This window comes from Trachurus trachurus (genome assembly GCF_905171665.1).
Source record: "Trachurus trachurus genome assembly, chromosome: 20".
NCBI lineage: Eukaryota > Metazoa > Chordata > Actinopteri > Carangiformes > Carangidae > Trachurus > Trachurus trachurus.
The window spans coordinates 124,429-141,781 of NC_139911.1; the positions used below are offsets into that span (position 1 = coordinate 124,429).

At 49.4% G+C, this 17,353-nt stretch overlaps 1 protein-coding gene across 1 annotated transcript in view; it reads left to right on the top strand.

Annotated features, from left to right (window-relative positions):
* Positions 1-778: 778 nt before the first annotated feature.
* cubn (cubilin (intrinsic factor-cobalamin receptor)) overlaps positions 779-17,353 on the top strand; it is a gene marked incomplete at both ends in the record, with an annotated part of 58,129 nt that continues 41,554 nt past the window's right edge. The window contains 23 exons of the mRNA XM_083995226.1: positions 779-867; positions 2,127-2,256; positions 5,121-5,216; positions 6,453-6,491; positions 6,940-7,041; positions 7,173-7,276; positions 8,463-8,589; positions 8,745-8,913; positions 9,237-9,368; positions 9,689-9,784; positions 10,272-10,396; positions 10,887-11,079; positions 12,025-12,143; positions 12,267-12,501; positions 12,618-12,799; positions 13,051-13,213; positions 13,770-13,960; positions 14,059-14,215; positions 14,653-14,828; positions 14,909-15,074; positions 15,375-15,600; positions 16,883-17,013; positions 17,094-17,283. Coding sequence (XP_083851352.1) covers positions 779-867; positions 2,127-2,256; positions 5,121-5,216; positions 6,453-6,491; positions 6,940-7,041; positions 7,173-7,276; positions 8,463-8,589; positions 8,745-8,913; positions 9,237-9,368; positions 9,689-9,784; positions 10,272-10,396; positions 10,887-11,079; positions 12,025-12,143; positions 12,267-12,501; positions 12,618-12,799; positions 13,051-13,213; positions 13,770-13,960; positions 14,059-14,215; positions 14,653-14,828; positions 14,909-15,074; positions 15,375-15,600; positions 16,883-17,013; positions 17,094-17,283 — 3,338 coding nt within the window. The remainder of the gene's footprint in view (positions 868-2,126; positions 2,257-5,120; positions 5,217-6,452; positions 6,492-6,939; positions 7,042-7,172; positions 7,277-8,462; positions 8,590-8,744; positions 8,914-9,236; positions 9,369-9,688; positions 9,785-10,271; positions 10,397-10,886; positions 11,080-12,024; positions 12,144-12,266; positions 12,502-12,617; positions 12,800-13,050; positions 13,214-13,769; positions 13,961-14,058; positions 14,216-14,652; positions 14,829-14,908; positions 15,075-15,374; positions 15,601-16,882; positions 17,014-17,093; positions 17,284-17,353) is intronic.

Here is a 17,353-nt window from a genome sequence, read left to right on the forward strand (position 1 = left end):
TATTTTGAAAAATAACTTATTTTGAAAGGCACACGAGACACATGAACACATGCAGTTGTAATTCCTCCTCACTTTCTGATTATTTGCTCCATTTGCTCTGAATGCATCAGTTTCTTATTAATGTGGCCTGATGCAGTGACTCTTGTTTTGTTTTGTGGGTCTTTATTTTGTGCAACTTGATATTTATTCACTTTAGTGAACATGCTCTGAATGCAGAGATGCATTAGAAGTCAAATATATCGTTTTGTTGGTCTCCATTTTTATATTATTGTATTCACAATCTGTATACAGTTGTCATGGTAACTCCTCAGTTTCATTCATGTGCTCTGAAATGCACTTTGCTCAATAAAGAGCTAAATGAGTTTTTAAAGGCTTTAAAAAAAATCTTGGTTTGAATTCTATAAAAGTGGGTCGTGACTTAATGACCACGGGACAATGTGGAGCCCAGAGTGAGACTAGTTGAGAACCCCTGGTCTATTATATACTGGATTAAAGGACATAAACAGATATAAAGATATAAAACAACCATGGAGGAAGCAGCAGCAGCAGCAGCAGCAGCAGCAGCAGCAGCAGCAGCAGCAGCAGCAGCAGCGATGCGTTCAGGGCCCGTGGGAGGACCCAGCATCGGTTACTGATCAGCCGGTCATGTGAGGAGCTTCACTCTTTACGAGTCGGGTCAAAGTCCGATAGTCATCTCCACGGAGACGCTCTCATCTCCACGGAGACAGAAGCTCTGGGCTCAGACCGACGGTGAGCGGCGTCGAGGCAGCAGCTCGTCATGACCCCACGGCCGCTCTTCATCCTCCTCCTCCTCCTCGCGGGGCTGCACGGCGAGGCCAGCGACCAGCGCAGCGCCAACGACGACCAGTGAGTTCTCCACTAGGGCTGGGACGATTTGCTTTTCTCCCGATTCCATTCTTCTACGATTTTTTGGATGGCGATTCAATTAAATTGCAATTCTACGATATTGCCGATTCTCTCGATTTTTAGTCTTTAGCATATTTAACATTTATCTGCACACAAATACTGTAGGAGCCTATAAATTAACATACTTCATTATAAAGTGAACTTAAACCCTTTTCAAAACCTGGACTCTCTGTATGTAAAAAAGGCGAACAAATGCACACAAAAAAAAAAAATTCAAAAAAAAATATTTTTTTTCAAAAAAAAAAAAAATCGATTTAAAAATCGTCCAAAAAGATATCGCGATATTTATGTGAATCGATTTTTTCTCCCACCCCTATTCTCCACCGATCGATCAGCGTGATCGGTTCTGATCCGATCGGCTCTGAGCCAATAGGACGAGATCGTGACGGTCATGTGGTGTCCTCTTTTCTTTATATACGCTTCCTCATAATGTAGCTACACAGATTTTAACATCTGGATGAACAAAACCTTTTTTAAACTGAATGAGCAGAAAACTGAGATTTTTCTTGTTGGTCCACTATAGGGGGGTTTAGGGTTAACCCTAACCCACTATAGGGGGGTTAACCCTAACCCACTATAGGGGGGTTAACTCTAACCCTACTAGAAGAAACTCCAGTTAAAGTTTCTCTGTCCCAGCAGGTTAAATCACATGTTACGACCCTGAGAGGTTTTATTTGCCATTTTAACAGTGTTGTAAAAACTGCTAAATCATCAGACTTCTTTAAGTCAGGATGATGCTGAGATACTTGTACATGTTTTTATTACTAGTCAGCTGGATTACTGCAGTTCTCTTTTTACTGGTCCCAATAAAGTCACTAAAGAAACTACAAGTTTTCCAGAACGCAGCAGCCAGGATTTTAACTAATAGACCTACCAATAACTAATATTAATACTAATAAAACATTGCACTGGTTGCCTGTTTCTGTTAGGAGTGATTTTAAGTTCTTTTACTCATTTATAAAGCAGCTTTCTGTTGTAACGGTCCAAGACTCTGGAACATTTCACCTTGGACTCGTTGGCCATTTTTAAAAAGAAATTGAAAACGTATCTTTTTTTTGGCTTTTAATAGAAGTTGATTTTTATCTTTTAAACTGTTACAGCTTGGCTTTCTTTGTTGATGACGTGTTGTGTTTTAAACTGTTGTATTGTTTCTATAATAAAGATTATTATAATATTATTATTCTGATGTGACTCCTCAGGCCTCGTATGCGCTCCGACGGCGGCCATCTTGTCTTCACCTCCGGCAACAACAGAGACGTCCGTTTCCAGGCAACCGGGTCGGGACGCGTCAAGGTGGGAGAAGAAGACCTGACCCTGCTGCTGAGTCAGGTGAGTCCACTAGAGTCCACTAGAGTCCACTAGAGACCACTAGAGTCCACTACAGACCAGAACTGGTTCTGGACCAGTAGGCGGCTGTGGCTCAGGTGGTAAAGCGGGTCGTTCACTAACGGATGGTCAGTGGTTCGATTCCCAGCTCCCCCTGTCTGCATGTTGAAGTGTCCTTGGGCCAGACACTGAACCACCTGCCCGTGTGAATGTGTGTGAAAGGGTGAATGGACCATTACAGTGTAAAGCGCTTTGAGTGGTCCCAGTGACTAGACAAGCGCTATATAGGCTAGGTGGCTAGGCTAGTCCATTTACCATTTACCAGATGTTCACCAGTGACCACAGCTGGTTCTGGACTGAGATGAACCAGGTTCTGGTCTGGTGAGACCGGGTCAGGGTCTAGTTCTGGTCTCAGAGTCTCAGATCGAATCCTGTCATCGTGAAGTTACTGAACAGTCGCCAACGTCTTCTTCTTCTCCAACGCTGCTGTCGCCGTCGACTCGTTATTTCAACCAGTGATGATCCAGACTGAACTCTGGTTCCAGCTGTTAAATGAGCTGGAGGGAAACACCGACCTAGTGTTTACATGACACTAGTCCACCTGTCTGGTGATTTACATACAGTAGATTATATTATGGTCTGCTGCGTCGCTGCGTCGCTGCGTCGCTGCATGGCCGCGTCGCTGCATGGCCGCGTCCTGAAGGACTCGGTGAAACCACACGAGACCGGTCCAACATCTGGACCCGAAGGACTCGGTGAAACTGCATGAGACCGGTCCAACATCTGGACCCGAAGGACTCGGTGAAACCGCGTGAGACCGGTCCAACATCTGGACCCGAAGGACTCGGTGAAACCGCGTGAGACCGGTCCAACATCTGGACCTGAAGGACTCGGTGAAACCGCGTGAGACCGGTCCAACATCTGGACCTGAAGGACTCATGAGACCGGTCCAACATCTGGACCCGAAGGACTCATGAGACCGGTCCAACATCTGGACCCGAAGGACTCATGAGACCGGTCCAACATCTGGACCCGAAGGACTCATGAGACCGGTCCAACATCTGGACCCGAAGGACTCGGTGAAACCGCGTGAGACCGGTCCAACATCTGGACCTGAAACCACATGAGACCGGTCCAACATCTGGACCTGAAACCGCATGAGACCGGTCCAACATCTGGACCCGAAGGACTCGGTGAAACCGCGTGAGACCGGTCCAACATCTGGACCTGAAACCGCATGAGACCGGTCCAACATCTGGACCTGAAACCGCATGAGACCGGTCCAACATCTGGACCTGAAACCACATGAGACCGGTCCAACATCTGGACCTGAAACCGCATGAGACCGGTCCAACATCTGGACCTGAAACCGCATGAGACCGGTCCAACATCTGGACCTGAAACCGCATGAGACCGGTCCAACATCTGGACCTGAAACCGCATGAGACCGGTCCAACATCTGGACCTGAAACCACATGAGACCGGTCCAACATCTGGACCTGAAACCACATGAGACCGGTCCAACATCTGGACCTGAAACCGCATGAGACCGGTCCAACATCTGGACCTGAAACCGCATGAGACCGGTCCAACATCTGGACCTGAAACCACATGAGACCGGTCCAACATCTGGACCTGAAACCACACGAGACCGGTCCAACATCTGCACCCGCAGGACTCGGTGAAACCGCATGAGACCGGTCCAACATCTGGACCCGAAGGACTCGATGAAACCGCATGAGACCGGTCCAACATCTGGACCCGAAGGACTCATGAGACCGGTCCAACATCTGGACCTGAAACCACATGAGACCGGTCCAACATCTGGACCTGAAACCACATGAGACCGGTCCAACATCTGGACGGTCTTTCCTGTTGGTTCAGTGTGTTGACCTGACCTTGATTAGGGGTAAAAGGGGTCTATACTATAGTATAGTACAGTATAGTAGGGGTCTATAAGGGGTTTATCAGCTTTGGCTTCACCCTTTCGGTTCTATAAGCTTGATACCGAAATAAATAACTTCATTCATTCATCCTCCTCATCGTCACCTCTGTGAACTGGTGATCTTCATCGTGTCTTTACAACTCGTCAGCTGCTGCTGCTGCAGCCTAACCCTGCTGCTGATCACATGAGCTGTCGATCATTAACAACAAGAAGCCGACGCAGCAGAACGATGAGCTGGACTCAGCTGACTGACGGCACGGGGAGCTGGAGGGAGGGGGGGTTAACGGTCTGAGTCTGAGTCCAGTTTACAGCTGTTGTTCACGTCTACCCGGATAAACATGATATTATCTAATGTGTGAAAGTATTTTCTCTTAACAACAGGAGTTCATTCTTTCATCATGAGTTGGTTGTTGTTATTGGGGCCACGGGGCCACGGGGCCATGGGGCGATCACACCGGGCACTGGCCCCTACAGCCAGTCTTTTTGAGTTGTTTTGTTTTGTTTTTTTGATTGATGAGTGAAACAAATTAATTAATTAATTAAAGTCGGGGTCAAGAGGTCAGAGGAGGAGGCAGTGAAGCTGTGATTAGAGGAACTGATAAACAGACAGAATCTGAAAACATGAAGGTTGACGGTGTGTGTGTGTGTGTGTGTTACTGTGTGTGTGTGTGTGTGTGTGTGTGTGTGTGTGTTACTGTGTGTGTGTGTGTGTTACTGTGTGTGTTACTGTGTGTGTGTGTGTGTGTGTGTTACTGTGTGTGTGTGTGTGTGTGTGTGTGTGTGTGTTACTGTGTGTGTGTGTGTGTGTGTGTGTGTGTGTGTGTGTGTGTGTGTGTGTGTGTGTTACTGTGTGTGTGTGTGTGTGTGTGTGTGTGTGTTACTGTGTGTGTGTGTGTGTGTGTGTGTGTGTGTGCGTCCTCAGATCAAGACCAACAAAGACGACATTGAGAACATCAAGTCTCATGGCGGTGGAGTTCCTCCTGATGTCACCAACAAGCTGAACCAGCTGGACACCAGGGTGAGTCGCCATGACGACGCCGTCCCTGTGACCTCACACAGGGACGATGACATCATCACCAAGTCATGTGATCATCCACAAGTTTCCGAACGTCATCAATGTTCAAAACCGGAAGCCAGTTTTGGTGGAATTGTACGTTTACGTTTCCATGGTTTCCAGTTGTTGTCATAGCTGCGGTAAAGGCAGGGATCTATTAACGCTGGCTTTTAACACGGATGATGTCAGTCTGTGTGATATCCTGTTAGAAGCTGCTGTGATGATCCATGTGTTTTACAGATTTTTCATTGAAAAAAATAAATAAATAAATCCATGCATTTACCGCGACTACGGAAACCATGGAAACCAGTGGCGAAAGTACCATTAATGCAAGTAATGCCGTTGCATTAGGGCCCGTGGCCAAAAAAGGCCCGCGGTGAACGGTAAAAAAAAAAAAAAAAAAATTTAATAAAACATAAAAAAAGTATCAATTGGTGGTATAGGCTACTGTATTAAATCATCTTGGCTTTTACATCATTACTGTAATTCATTAACGTTATTCTGGATTATGAACATGCGCGCGGGCATGACAGGGGACAGTTCTCCTGTTGTCGGCAGCGCGGCGGCGCAGCGCCGTCCCTGACCGTCTCTCTCTGTCTCTTCCTCTCTGTGTCTCTGAGCAGTGACACGTTCAGCACCGAGACAGCGCTGTCACTCACTCAGGGCCCCGGTCCAGATGGAAACGTTTTTTTTGAATCTGGATAAATACTTTATCAGATCGGCATCGCGTCCAGGCGGACGGCGTTTTTTGGGGGTGAAAACGGTATTTTTTAAAACGTGTCCCAGAGTGGGAAAATCTGAAAACGCCGCCCCAGCGTATCCGTCTGGACGCCCAAAACAGATTTTTTCTGAAACGATGTCATGCCCCCCACCACTCACTCTACCTGTACCTGTAACCTGAGACACACACACACACTGCTGCAGCAGGCGACACTGCCGTCGGGTCGCTCAGACGCTGCGGCTGAATCACGTCTGTTTAATCATCAGTGATATTTACTCTGACACGACTCCCTGTCAACATTTAATTCCATGTCTGAGTTTGAATACAGCGGGGGACTTTCCATCTTCTTCTCTGTCTTTAGTGTTTATGTGTGTGGTGCTGTAGCGCTCCACACAGGTCTGGAGTAGCCTATACTACCCCCCCCCCGGAGAAAGGTGGATAACAGGATAGTAAAAGCTTTTATTTTGCTTCTTCTTCAGGTGTCGACACTGGAAACCAAAGTGACCACGCTGGAACAGGTGAGTTATGACATCATCACCCGCGTTGTGACATCATCACCAGTGTTATAGAATAGAATAGAATAAACTTTAATGTCCCACAGGGGAAATTTGTTGTGGACTCAGTGCATGGTAAAAAGCTGCCTTAATATACATAAAATACATAAATGACAGTTGACATGTACACACACACTCATGACACACCCAGTTAAGGGTTAAAAAGATTAAAAAGTAAACAAACAAACAAACAAGCATTAGTTATTGCACATCTCCCAGATAAAAAAATAAAATAAAACAAGAGTTATTGCAGCTCCCAGGCCTCAGCGCCAGCGTGCACCGTCTACAGAGCTGTTTAAAGGTTCAGTCTGCATTTAGGGTTATAGTTTCTACAGGAAGGCAAGAGCTCGTAGTTTTCTAGAAGGATATGGATATGGTTATGACATCATCACCTGTGTTGTGACATCATCAGACCGTTGCCAGGGAGACGTGCAGCAGCAACCCGTGTCAGAACGGAGGAACGTGTCTGAACCTGCTCAGCTCGTATCACTGCGTCTGTCCCGCCAACTGGGCCGTGAGTTCTGATATTACTACTGGTTATTGATTATTGATTATTGATGATGTCACTGATCCTGACAGACAGCTACACATTGATTCATAAGATGATGCGTAACATTTTAACTCTCTGTGTCTCTGTGTCTCTAGGGTCCGAACTGCGCCACGGATGTGAACGAGTGTCAGGTTTACTCAGGAACGTCTCAGCAGTGTCAGAACGGAGCCACGTGTGTCAACACGGCCGGGTCCTTCACGTACGTCTGCTCACGTTGCTCACGTTGCTCTTAGTTTCACTTAGTTTCACTACAAAACCAAACTTTCACCTCAAAACAGTTCAATCTGTGCCCAAAACTGAACTCTGTTGTCAAATCGTGCCCCGAGTCAATCAAAATTAAAAACACTACTGAGCAGTCACTAAACACTACATAGAAAAATAGAAAACACAACGCTCAGCACATGAAGCTGTAGAAATAAATGTTTATGTTGCAAAACAAAAAACCTGTGCATTTACACTGTAGCACTTCTCTCCTTCCCTTTCTTTCACCCTCCTCCTTCCCTCTCCACATCCATTTCATCCCCTTTTCCTTCCTTCTTTTTTTTCTGCCCAGTTCATCCCTCCCTCCCTCCCTCCCTCATCCTTTCTTCCTTCACCCTGTCGTCCCTCATCTTCTCCTCTTGCAAAACAAAAAACCTGTGCATTTAGCACCTGTACATAGTAAAAAAAAAAAAGGAGTACAAAAAACAGAAATCCTGTGCATTTACACGTAGCACTTGTACAGTACAAAAACAAACAGAAATCTTGTGCATTGAGCACTTGTACACAGTAAGCCTACGTAAAAATAAAGTACAAACATATAGAAATGAGAAGTGCAGAACTCAGCCACAGCATCATCTCTCTGTACTGGACCAGGCCACAGGACTTCATCCTGAACTGGCTACAGTATATGTGCCCTCACATCATTGGACACAACTGTGATCAGATTGAGTTGTTGTGTTCAACCGGTGAAACTTGTGCTTTACTTGTGTTTGACTTTTGCCACCTGTGCTCAGCATTTTGCAACACAGGTGCATCACAATGAAAATGTGTTGGTGAGTTGTGTCTAAACAGGTGAAAAGTGCTGATGGTTTTGCCAAAAGAGAGTGACTGGTTCAGTCAGTGGGTTCAGACAACAGGGTTTAGTGTTTTAGCAATTGAGAAAAACTGTAATACAATCCACAAGGCCGACAGGGAAAGCAGGAGAAGCTAAAGCTGATCTAGTCCCGCCCCCATTACCCACAGAATAAAATCTTTATCGTGATCTTTTCTTTATTGATCAGTGATCAGACGTATTGATCGATATTGACCAGTATTGATCGGTATTGATCGGTATTGATCGATATTGATCGGTATTGATCGGTATTGGTCGGTATTGACCAGTATTGACGTGTCCCTGTGTGTAGGTGTACCTGTCCTGCGGAGTGGTCCGGGCCGCTCTGCTCCGTGCGCTACGACGACTGCAGGAACGCCGGTCCAGACCTGTGTGTCCACGGCACCTGCATCGACGCCGACCGCGTGACGCCGGGACAGGTGAACTACAGACAGACACACAGACATGATGATGATGTCACTGCTGAGGTGTGACCAGCTGTGTGTGTGTGTGTGTGTGTGTGTGTGTGTGTGTGTGTGTGTGTGTGTGTGTGTGTGTGTGTGTGTGTGTGTGTGTGTGTGTTTCCTCCAATCAGCCGAGGTTCCGGTGCATCTGTGACAGCGGCTGGACGGCGCCGCCCGGGAACGCCGCCTGCAGCGCCGACCTCAACGAGTGTCAACTCCCCAACAAACCGTGTTCCAGTAACCCCATCGTTCCCTGCTACAACACACAGGGATCCTTCTACTGCGGAGCGTGTCCCGCTGGTAGCACACACACACACACACACACACACACACACACACACACACACACACACACACACACACACACACACACACACACACACACACACACACACACACACACACACACACACACACACACACCTGTTAAAGGATAATTACCGTTTTTTACAATCTGGCCCTTATCTCTGTCATAAATCCGATCATTTCCTCCCCCAGATAACTTTGGTGTCATTACAAGTCGATTACAAGTTGAAATGAGAAACGAACTGTAGCATAACGGAAAAAACGGCAATAACCCTTTAACATACCTGTCCTCTCCTGTCTTCACCTGTCCGTCTCAGGTTGGCAGGGCAACGGCTACAGCTGTCAGGACGTTGACGAGTGTTCGACCAATAACGGCGGCTGCTCCACTGCTCCCATGGTAACGTGCCTCAACACCATGGGCTCCTTCCACTGTGGCCCCTGCCCCCCAGGTGAGACACACACACACACACACACACACACACACACACACACACACACACACACACACACACACACACACACACACACACACACACACACACACACACACACACACACACACACACACACACACATCCCTCCTCTGTTGCTCACCCTGAGCTTTCTCCTGGTTTTCCCTTTTAAAAGGGTTTTCCATGGAGTTTTTCCTCAGTCGATGTGAGGGTCTAAGGACAGAGGATGTTGTTATGATGGGATGTAAAGCCCTTTGAGACAAACTGGTGGTAGAAACGGGCTACAGATAAAACTGCCTTGTCTTGTGTGTGTGCAGGTTATGAAGGCAACGGGAGAACGTGCACTCAGAGCAACGTCTGCAACGTCAACAACGGAGGCTGTCACCCATTGGCCACCTGCTCCCCCAGCACAGGTAACACACACACACACACACACACACACACACACACACACACACACACACACACACACACACACACACACACACACACACACGTCTGTGAAAAGTCACCGTGGTAACGCAGTGAGGAGGAATGGAGCGTTACACTGATGCTGCATTCACCTGCAGTCGGGCAGACGGCCGTCGCTAACAAACCAGATGTCATTTTAGTCACAGAAGTCCAGAGAAAGACGGTAAAACAATACCACATCGCCATGACAACGTGTTGTCACGTGACCACTTGTTTACATAGAGGCTTGTTTATGCCGTTACGTGCAGCGGCTGTCGTCCGTCTGCCGTCTGCCCAATTTCACCTGAATGCAGCATGAAAAATACGACTGAGCTGCTTGAGATCTACAACCACAACGCTAGATGGAGGAATTCCTACGCAATGTTCCTTTAAATATATTTTATATCTTATATATATATATATATATATCCCCCCCCCCCCCCCCCCCAGGCTCCACCCTCCCCGTCTGCACCTGTCCTCCCGGCTACGTCGGCAGCGGCTACGGTCCGGCCGGCTGCACTCAGACCAGCAACGTCTGTCAGACCAACAACCCCTGCGTCAATGGACAGTGTGTGGTAAGTGTGTGTGTTTGGGGTTGTGTGTAAAACATTCTACTGTGAAGCCGAGCATGTTCAGCCTGTGTAACGATGTCTCAATGTTCTCTAATGTAACAGCTAATACTCCTGATGTTGTTGTTGTTAATGAAAATCATAGAGAGGTTCATTCATTCATTCATTCTGGAGGTGGGCTGTACCTTTGATTACAGCCTAGAGGCCTTTCTGACCAAAGCAGCTGAAGCAGACCATCTCTCAGCTATAGGCTACAGATGTAAACTTCTAGTCTTTATATTTGGTAGTCTCAGCTATAGGCTACAGATGTAGCATTCAGCTGCCCAGGTGCTTTGTGTCTGACCGTCTTCCATTGTCAACTGCACTGGCAGAGTTTATGTCCCTTGTGCAAGAACCCTTGTACTTCTTTATTATGTGGGCATAAATAAATATTTCAAATGTGTTGGTTCTGCATCATGTGACACCTGTCCACCTGTCCACCTGTCCACCTGTCCAGGCCACTAGCTCCGCCCCCGGCTACACCTGTACCTGTAGCCCCGGGTGGGCGGGGCCTCTGTGTGACCAGAACATCAACGAGTGCTCCAGTAATCCGTGTCAGAACGGAGGCACCTGCACCGACGGCACCAACGGCTTCACCTGCAGCTGCACCGACCAGTGGACCGGCCCGCTCTGCCAGACCGCACAGCAAGGTACATACATATACATATATATATATATCTGTAAGAAGACTAGATGAGTCACTCAATGACACGGCGGCGCCACACGGACGCCATCTTGGCTCAGTCCGCTCCCTCAGAGCATTAAGCCTGTGGAGCATGTTCTACTAAAATCACCAGAACTTCTGACCAGTTTTTAAACGGTTTGGTTTGTTATGAACGTCAGAAATGCAGTTATGATACTGATACTTAAAAACATACTTTTCTATGAAAGTAACATTGTAGTAATATTATGTTTTTCAAAGGAGGTTAAATCGAAAGCAACTGGACTTAGTTATTTGTCTAGGAAGACGTTTCACCTTCATCCAAGAGGCTTCATCAGTTCATGTACGCAGCTGACCAGGCTTTGTGCTCCAAGTGCCAACGACAGTCGTTGGCACTTGGAGCACAAAAGGGAACTAGTGACATCATCACCCTTGTGAACGCCCACACAAGAGGTTAAATAGTGAGTCTCCACACCAGATAGTTGGACCAGTCCCAGCCTGGTCAGTTGCTACATGAACTGATGAAGCCTCTTGGATGAGAGGTGAAACGTCTTCCTAGACAAATAACTAAGTCCAGTTGCTTTCGATTTAACCTCCTTTGAAATACTATGACCTGGACAAATGAGAATATGCACCGGCCTAGTAATATTATGAAAATACGTAGTGTCAGTAATATCTATAAATGGACAAAGTGCCACAGAGTGATGAATAGGTTTAAGTGCAGATGACTGGATCATCTACTGCAGAGTCAGAGGGAGGGGACTGTCTTTATGAATGGGAGCTTGAACACGAGTCATCATCCACTGAAGGAGCTGGTCCAGGGTCAGACCTGAGGGTTACATCTCCATGACGTCTGTGTGTGTGTGTGTGTGTGTGTGTGTGTGTGTGTGTGTGTGTGTGTATCTGTGTGTGTGTGTGTGTGTGTGTGTTCCAGAGTGTGGCGGCTACCTGTCCGGTCCTGCAGGATCCTTCAGTTATCCCAACACTCCGGGTCACGACGAGTACGACCACCTGGTCAGCTGCGCCTGGGTGATCCGCATCGAGCCCAACAAGGTGAGCTCAGCTGTTCAGGATGATGTCATCGGCGGTCGTCTCACTCTGTGTGATGATGTCATCGGTGTGTGATGATGTCATCGGCTGTGTGATGATGTCATCACCCTGTGGTCTCCTCTCCAGATTCTGCGGATCACCTTCCCGTTCTTCCAGCTGGAGAGCAGCTCCAACTGCAACTTCGACTTCCTGCAGATCCACGACGGCGACTCGGCCTCGGCGTTCATGCTGGGGAAGTACTGCGGCACCAACAACCCCCAGCAGCTGCTCAGCTCCCACAATGCACTGTACTTCTGGTTCCGCTCCGACCACTCCATCAGCGCCGGCGGCTTCACCGTGGCCTGGCAGTCGCAGGACCCAGGTACTGGTTCAGTCTCAGTCTCAGGACCCAGGTACTGGTGCCGGTTCTGGTCCGAGCCCACACGGACGCTGAGAGTCAAACCTTCCACTAACACGTCGTTCCTCTCCTCCTGTCAGTGTGCGGAGACGAGCTGACCGCTCCCTACGGCAACATCAACTCACCCGGTTACCCCGGCAACTACCCGCCGGGCCGAGACTGCTACTGGGAGGTGACGGTGCAGCCGGGACTCCTCATCACCTTCGCCTTCGGGACTCTGAGTCTGGAGCAGCACCCGGACTGCAGCTTCGACTTCCTGGAGGTCTGTACCACAGCCACAGCTGTTGTCGGTCTGTAACACAACCACTGCTGTTGTCGGTCTGTAACACAACCACAGCTGTTGGAGGCAACTGGACTCTGAAAGTTCTTCAGTTGCCTCCAACTTAACGACTACAATGACCTGGATGACGGAGAACCTTCATGGAAAACCACAGCTACTGTTGTTGTTGCACTGTGTTGTTGTTGCATTGTGTTGTTGTTGCACTGACTGTGTTGTGTGTCTGTGTGTGGTAGATCCGGGACGGTCTACTTCCTGCAGACCCTGTCCTGGGGAAGTACTGCAGCACTGCATCGCCGGCCCCCCTGAGGACGACCGGTCCGGCCGCATGGATCCACTTCCACTCGGACCAGACGGTGTCGGACCGCGGCTTCCACATCACCTACACAACCTCACCAAGTAAGGACACACAAGTACACAACTAGTATATATCACAACTTAAGTACACACAACAAGTACACAACTAGTACAACTACATGCCTGGTGGTCAGAGCACATCTTATGTTGGCAAATTGTATTTTGTCTTTTGTCTTGTCTTTTGTAATTGTTATGTTGTCTATTTTTTGCTTGGTATTTGCTGAGTATGTACATGTAGGTGTGTATATGTGTGTAGATGGCATGTGTGCTGGTTTGTTTATGTAAAGGTACTGTATATACATATATTTATATGTATGGTGTAAAGGTTAGGGCATCTATAAGCTTGTAGCTTCAGCCCTGACCTTTCCATCAGCCATGCAGCCCTGCTCTTAGAGGGATGTGTAACTGTATTTTTTTGTGGTTCTATTTTTTTTTTTTTTTTTTCTGATCGAAATAAACTCAAACTCAAACCTCAAAGCAGTGACCACCAGTTCGACTCTGTCGTGTCAATACAAGTTCAGCTGCAGCTGCAGACGACAGTAAGTCGTCCTCTCCTCCTGAGCTGGACCGGTATTCCTCATCCCGCTGTGTTTTCCAGGCGATCCCGGCTGTGGCGGGACCTTCACTGACAGCGAGGGAGTCATCATCTCCCCCAACTGGCCCAACAACTACGCCCACAACCGGCAGTGTGTGTACGTGATCCGGCTGCCGGCCGCCGAGCCGGTGTCGCTGAACTTCACTCACATGAACCTGGAGAGTCACAGCATGTGCTCCTTCGACTACGTGGAGGTGCGTTCACAGACCGGCTGCAGTGTGGGACGTCCGTGTGTCCATGGAGGAGTCATTGACTTATTGATCCGTTGTCCTGTTCTGTTCCCGTCCGTCAGGTTCGTGACGGCAGTGCGGAGACGGACGCTCTTATTGGCCGATACTGTGGCACCACGCTCCCCGCTCCGATCATCTCCTCCTCCAACTTCCTGTGGATCCGGTTCAGGTCCGACAGCTCGGTGAGCCGGGCCGGATTCAGAGCCGTCTACACTGTTGGTGAGACTTCACGTGATGTGACAACATGTGACAACATCCACACATACGAAATGGTGCAATTAAGACCCAGAGACTGTGGCAATACTGAGGCAAGATGCAATATATAGAAAGTACAATAATTATTTATTACTTTGTATGAACCATGAACTTAGTCGTACTGTCTGTAAGTGATCTCTGTTGGTTGTGTGTGTGTGTGTGTGTGTGTGTGTGTGTGTGTGTGTGTGTGTGTGTGTGTGTGTGTGTGTGTGTGTGTGTGTGTGTGTGTGTGTGTGAAAAGGTGTATGGTTTTAAAATCTGTCTTGCAGGATGCACAGCATTGATTGTCCAAGACAATTTTCCCTCCGGGGACATTAAAGTTTATTTTGATTTTGATTTGATGTGAACATGTCACTGATGATGTCACAGCGTGGTAACGTGTGTGTGTGTGATGTCATCAGGCTGTGGGGGCACGTTCTCGGGGACGGGGCAGCTGCGCTCCCCCTACCACCCCAACTCCTACCCCCACAACAAGGTGTGTGAGTGGGTCATCAACCAGCCGGACGGCTACGTGGTCACGCTCAACTTCCTGTCCTTCGACGTCGAGGGCGGGTCCTGTCGCTATGACTACGTTCAGGTGAGTAAACACAAACAGTCCGTGGCCCTTTCTCCATGGACACTATGGGATGTCAGAGTCACCGTGTCCTCTGCCTGCAGGTGAGGGACGGTGCCACGTCCAGCTCTCCTCTGCTGGGGACGTTCTGTGGAGACGAAGCTCCGCCCACTCTGCAGTCGACCCAGAAGTCCATGTTCATCCGCTTCAGAACCGACTCGTCCGTCAGCAACCACGGCTTCGAGGCAGCGTACGGGTCCGCGCTGGAGGGTCAGTCCCTTCTCTGACCTGGACAGAACCAGAACCAGAACCAGAACCTGAACCAGAACCCGAATCTGAGCCAGAACCAGAACCAGGACCAGAACTGAAACAAGGAAACACTTTGTTGGACTGTTGGTGTTTGACATGATGTTGAAGTGTGGTTCTGCCACTGGCTCAGGGTTCTATGGTTCTATAGTTCTATGGTTCTGTGTTTCAATAGTTTTGCGGTTCTGTGGTTCTATAGTTCTGCGGTTCCTTCAGACCTCCCTCTCTCTGACCCGTCTCCCCCCCCCCCCCCCTCCGACCCAGGATGCGGTGCCACGCTGACGGACCCGGCCGGTACCATCACCAGCCCCGGACATCCCACCAACTACCCTCACGGAGCCAGATGCACCTGGTACATCACCGTCGCCCCCGGCAACCTGGTCCGACTCAGCTTCGACACCTTCAACCTGGAGTACCACTCCAACTGTAACCTGGACTACCTGGAGGTGTACGACAACGGCACGGTGGAGACCGGGACCAAGATCGGCAGGTACACAGTGTGTGTGTTGTTGTGTGTGTCTGTGTGTTATTGTTATTGTGTGTGTGTGTTTGTTTGTTGTTTTACAGACTTAATTTAACCTGGATGGTCAGTCTTGATTCAGACTTTTACTCCCCCATGCATCCTTACTGAGCACTCTCAACCTGAATCTACAGTACCAGCACCGAGACTGGAATCACTACGTTAGACTTCCTTAGTGGGTCCCTCCAGGGATGGGGCTACCCTAGTGGGTAGTGGGTCCCTCCAGGGATGAAGCTACCCTAGTGGGTAGTGGGTCCCTCCAGGGATGGGGCTACCCTAGTGGGTCCCTCCAGGGATGAAGCTACCCTAGTGGGTAGTGGGTCCCTCCAGGGATGGGGCTACACTAGTGGGTCCCTCCAGGGATGAGGCTACCCTAGTGGGTAGTGGGTCCCTCCAGGGATGGGGCTACCCTAGTGGGTAGTGGGTCCCTCCAGGGATGAAGCTACCCTAGTGGGTAGTGGGTCCCTCCAGGGATGGGGCTACCCTAGTGGGTCCCTCCAGGGATGAAGCTACACTAGTGGGTAGTGGGTCCCTCCAGGGATGGGGCTACACTAGTGGGTCCCTCCAGGGATGAAGCTACCCCAGTGGGTAGTGGGTCCCTCCAGGGATGGGGCTACCCTAGTGGGTAGTGGGTCCCTCCAGGGATGAAGCTACCCTAGTGGGTAGTGGGTCCCTCCAGGGATGGGGCTACACTAGTGGGTCCCTCCAGGGATGGGGCTACCCTAGTGGGTAGTGGGTCCCTCCAGGGATGAAGCTACCATAGTGGGTAGTGGGTCCCTCCAGGGATGGGGCTACCCTAGTGGGTAGTGGGTCCCTCCAGGGATGGGGCTACCCTAGTGGGTAGTGGGTCCCTCCAGGGATGAAGCTACCCTAGTGGGTAGTGGGTCCCTCCAGGGATGGGGCTACACTAGTGGGTCCCTCCAGGGATGAAGCTACCCTAGTGGGTAGTGGGTCCCTCCAGGGATGAAGCTACCCTAGTGGGTAGTGGGTCCCTCTAGGGATGGGGCTACCCTAGTGGGTAGTGGGTCCCTCCAGGGATGAAGATACCCTAGTGGGTAGTGGGTCCCTCCAGGGATGGGGCTACCCTAGTGGGTAGTGTGTCCCTCCAGGGATGGGGCTACCCTAGTGGGTCCCTTCAGGGATGGAGCTACCCTAGTGGGTAGTGGGTCCCTCCAGGGATGAAGCTACCCTAGTGGGTAGCTTCATCCCCGTAGAACTCTACCTAGTAGGTGTTTTTCCTTTCTCCCTCCAGGTACTGTGGGCGCTCGGTGCCCCCCTCCATCACCAGCACCGACCGTCAGCTGACTCTGTTGTTGGTCACTGACTCCAGTTTGGCCAAAGAAGGATTCTCCGCTCGCTACGTCTCCATGAATGCCACCACAGGTAAACACTCACCTGGCCATCGTTCAGTCACATGATCAGTATTGAACAGGTGTGAACAGCTGTGCCCCCCCCCCCCCCAGACTGCAGTGAGACCTTCACCACCTCCACCGGCTCCTTCATGTCTCCTAACTACCCCAGCTACTACCCCAACCACAGAGACTGTGTGTTCAGGATCATCGTGCCGATCAACACTCAGATCCAGCTGAACTTCACAGACTTTGAGCTGGAGGGCTCTCCCCCCTCCTGCAGCCTGGACTTTGTGGAGATCAGGTGAGTCATACACAGGGGTCAGGGGTCAGGGGATGTTGTTGTGACGCTGTGTAAAGACCTTTTCAGACAA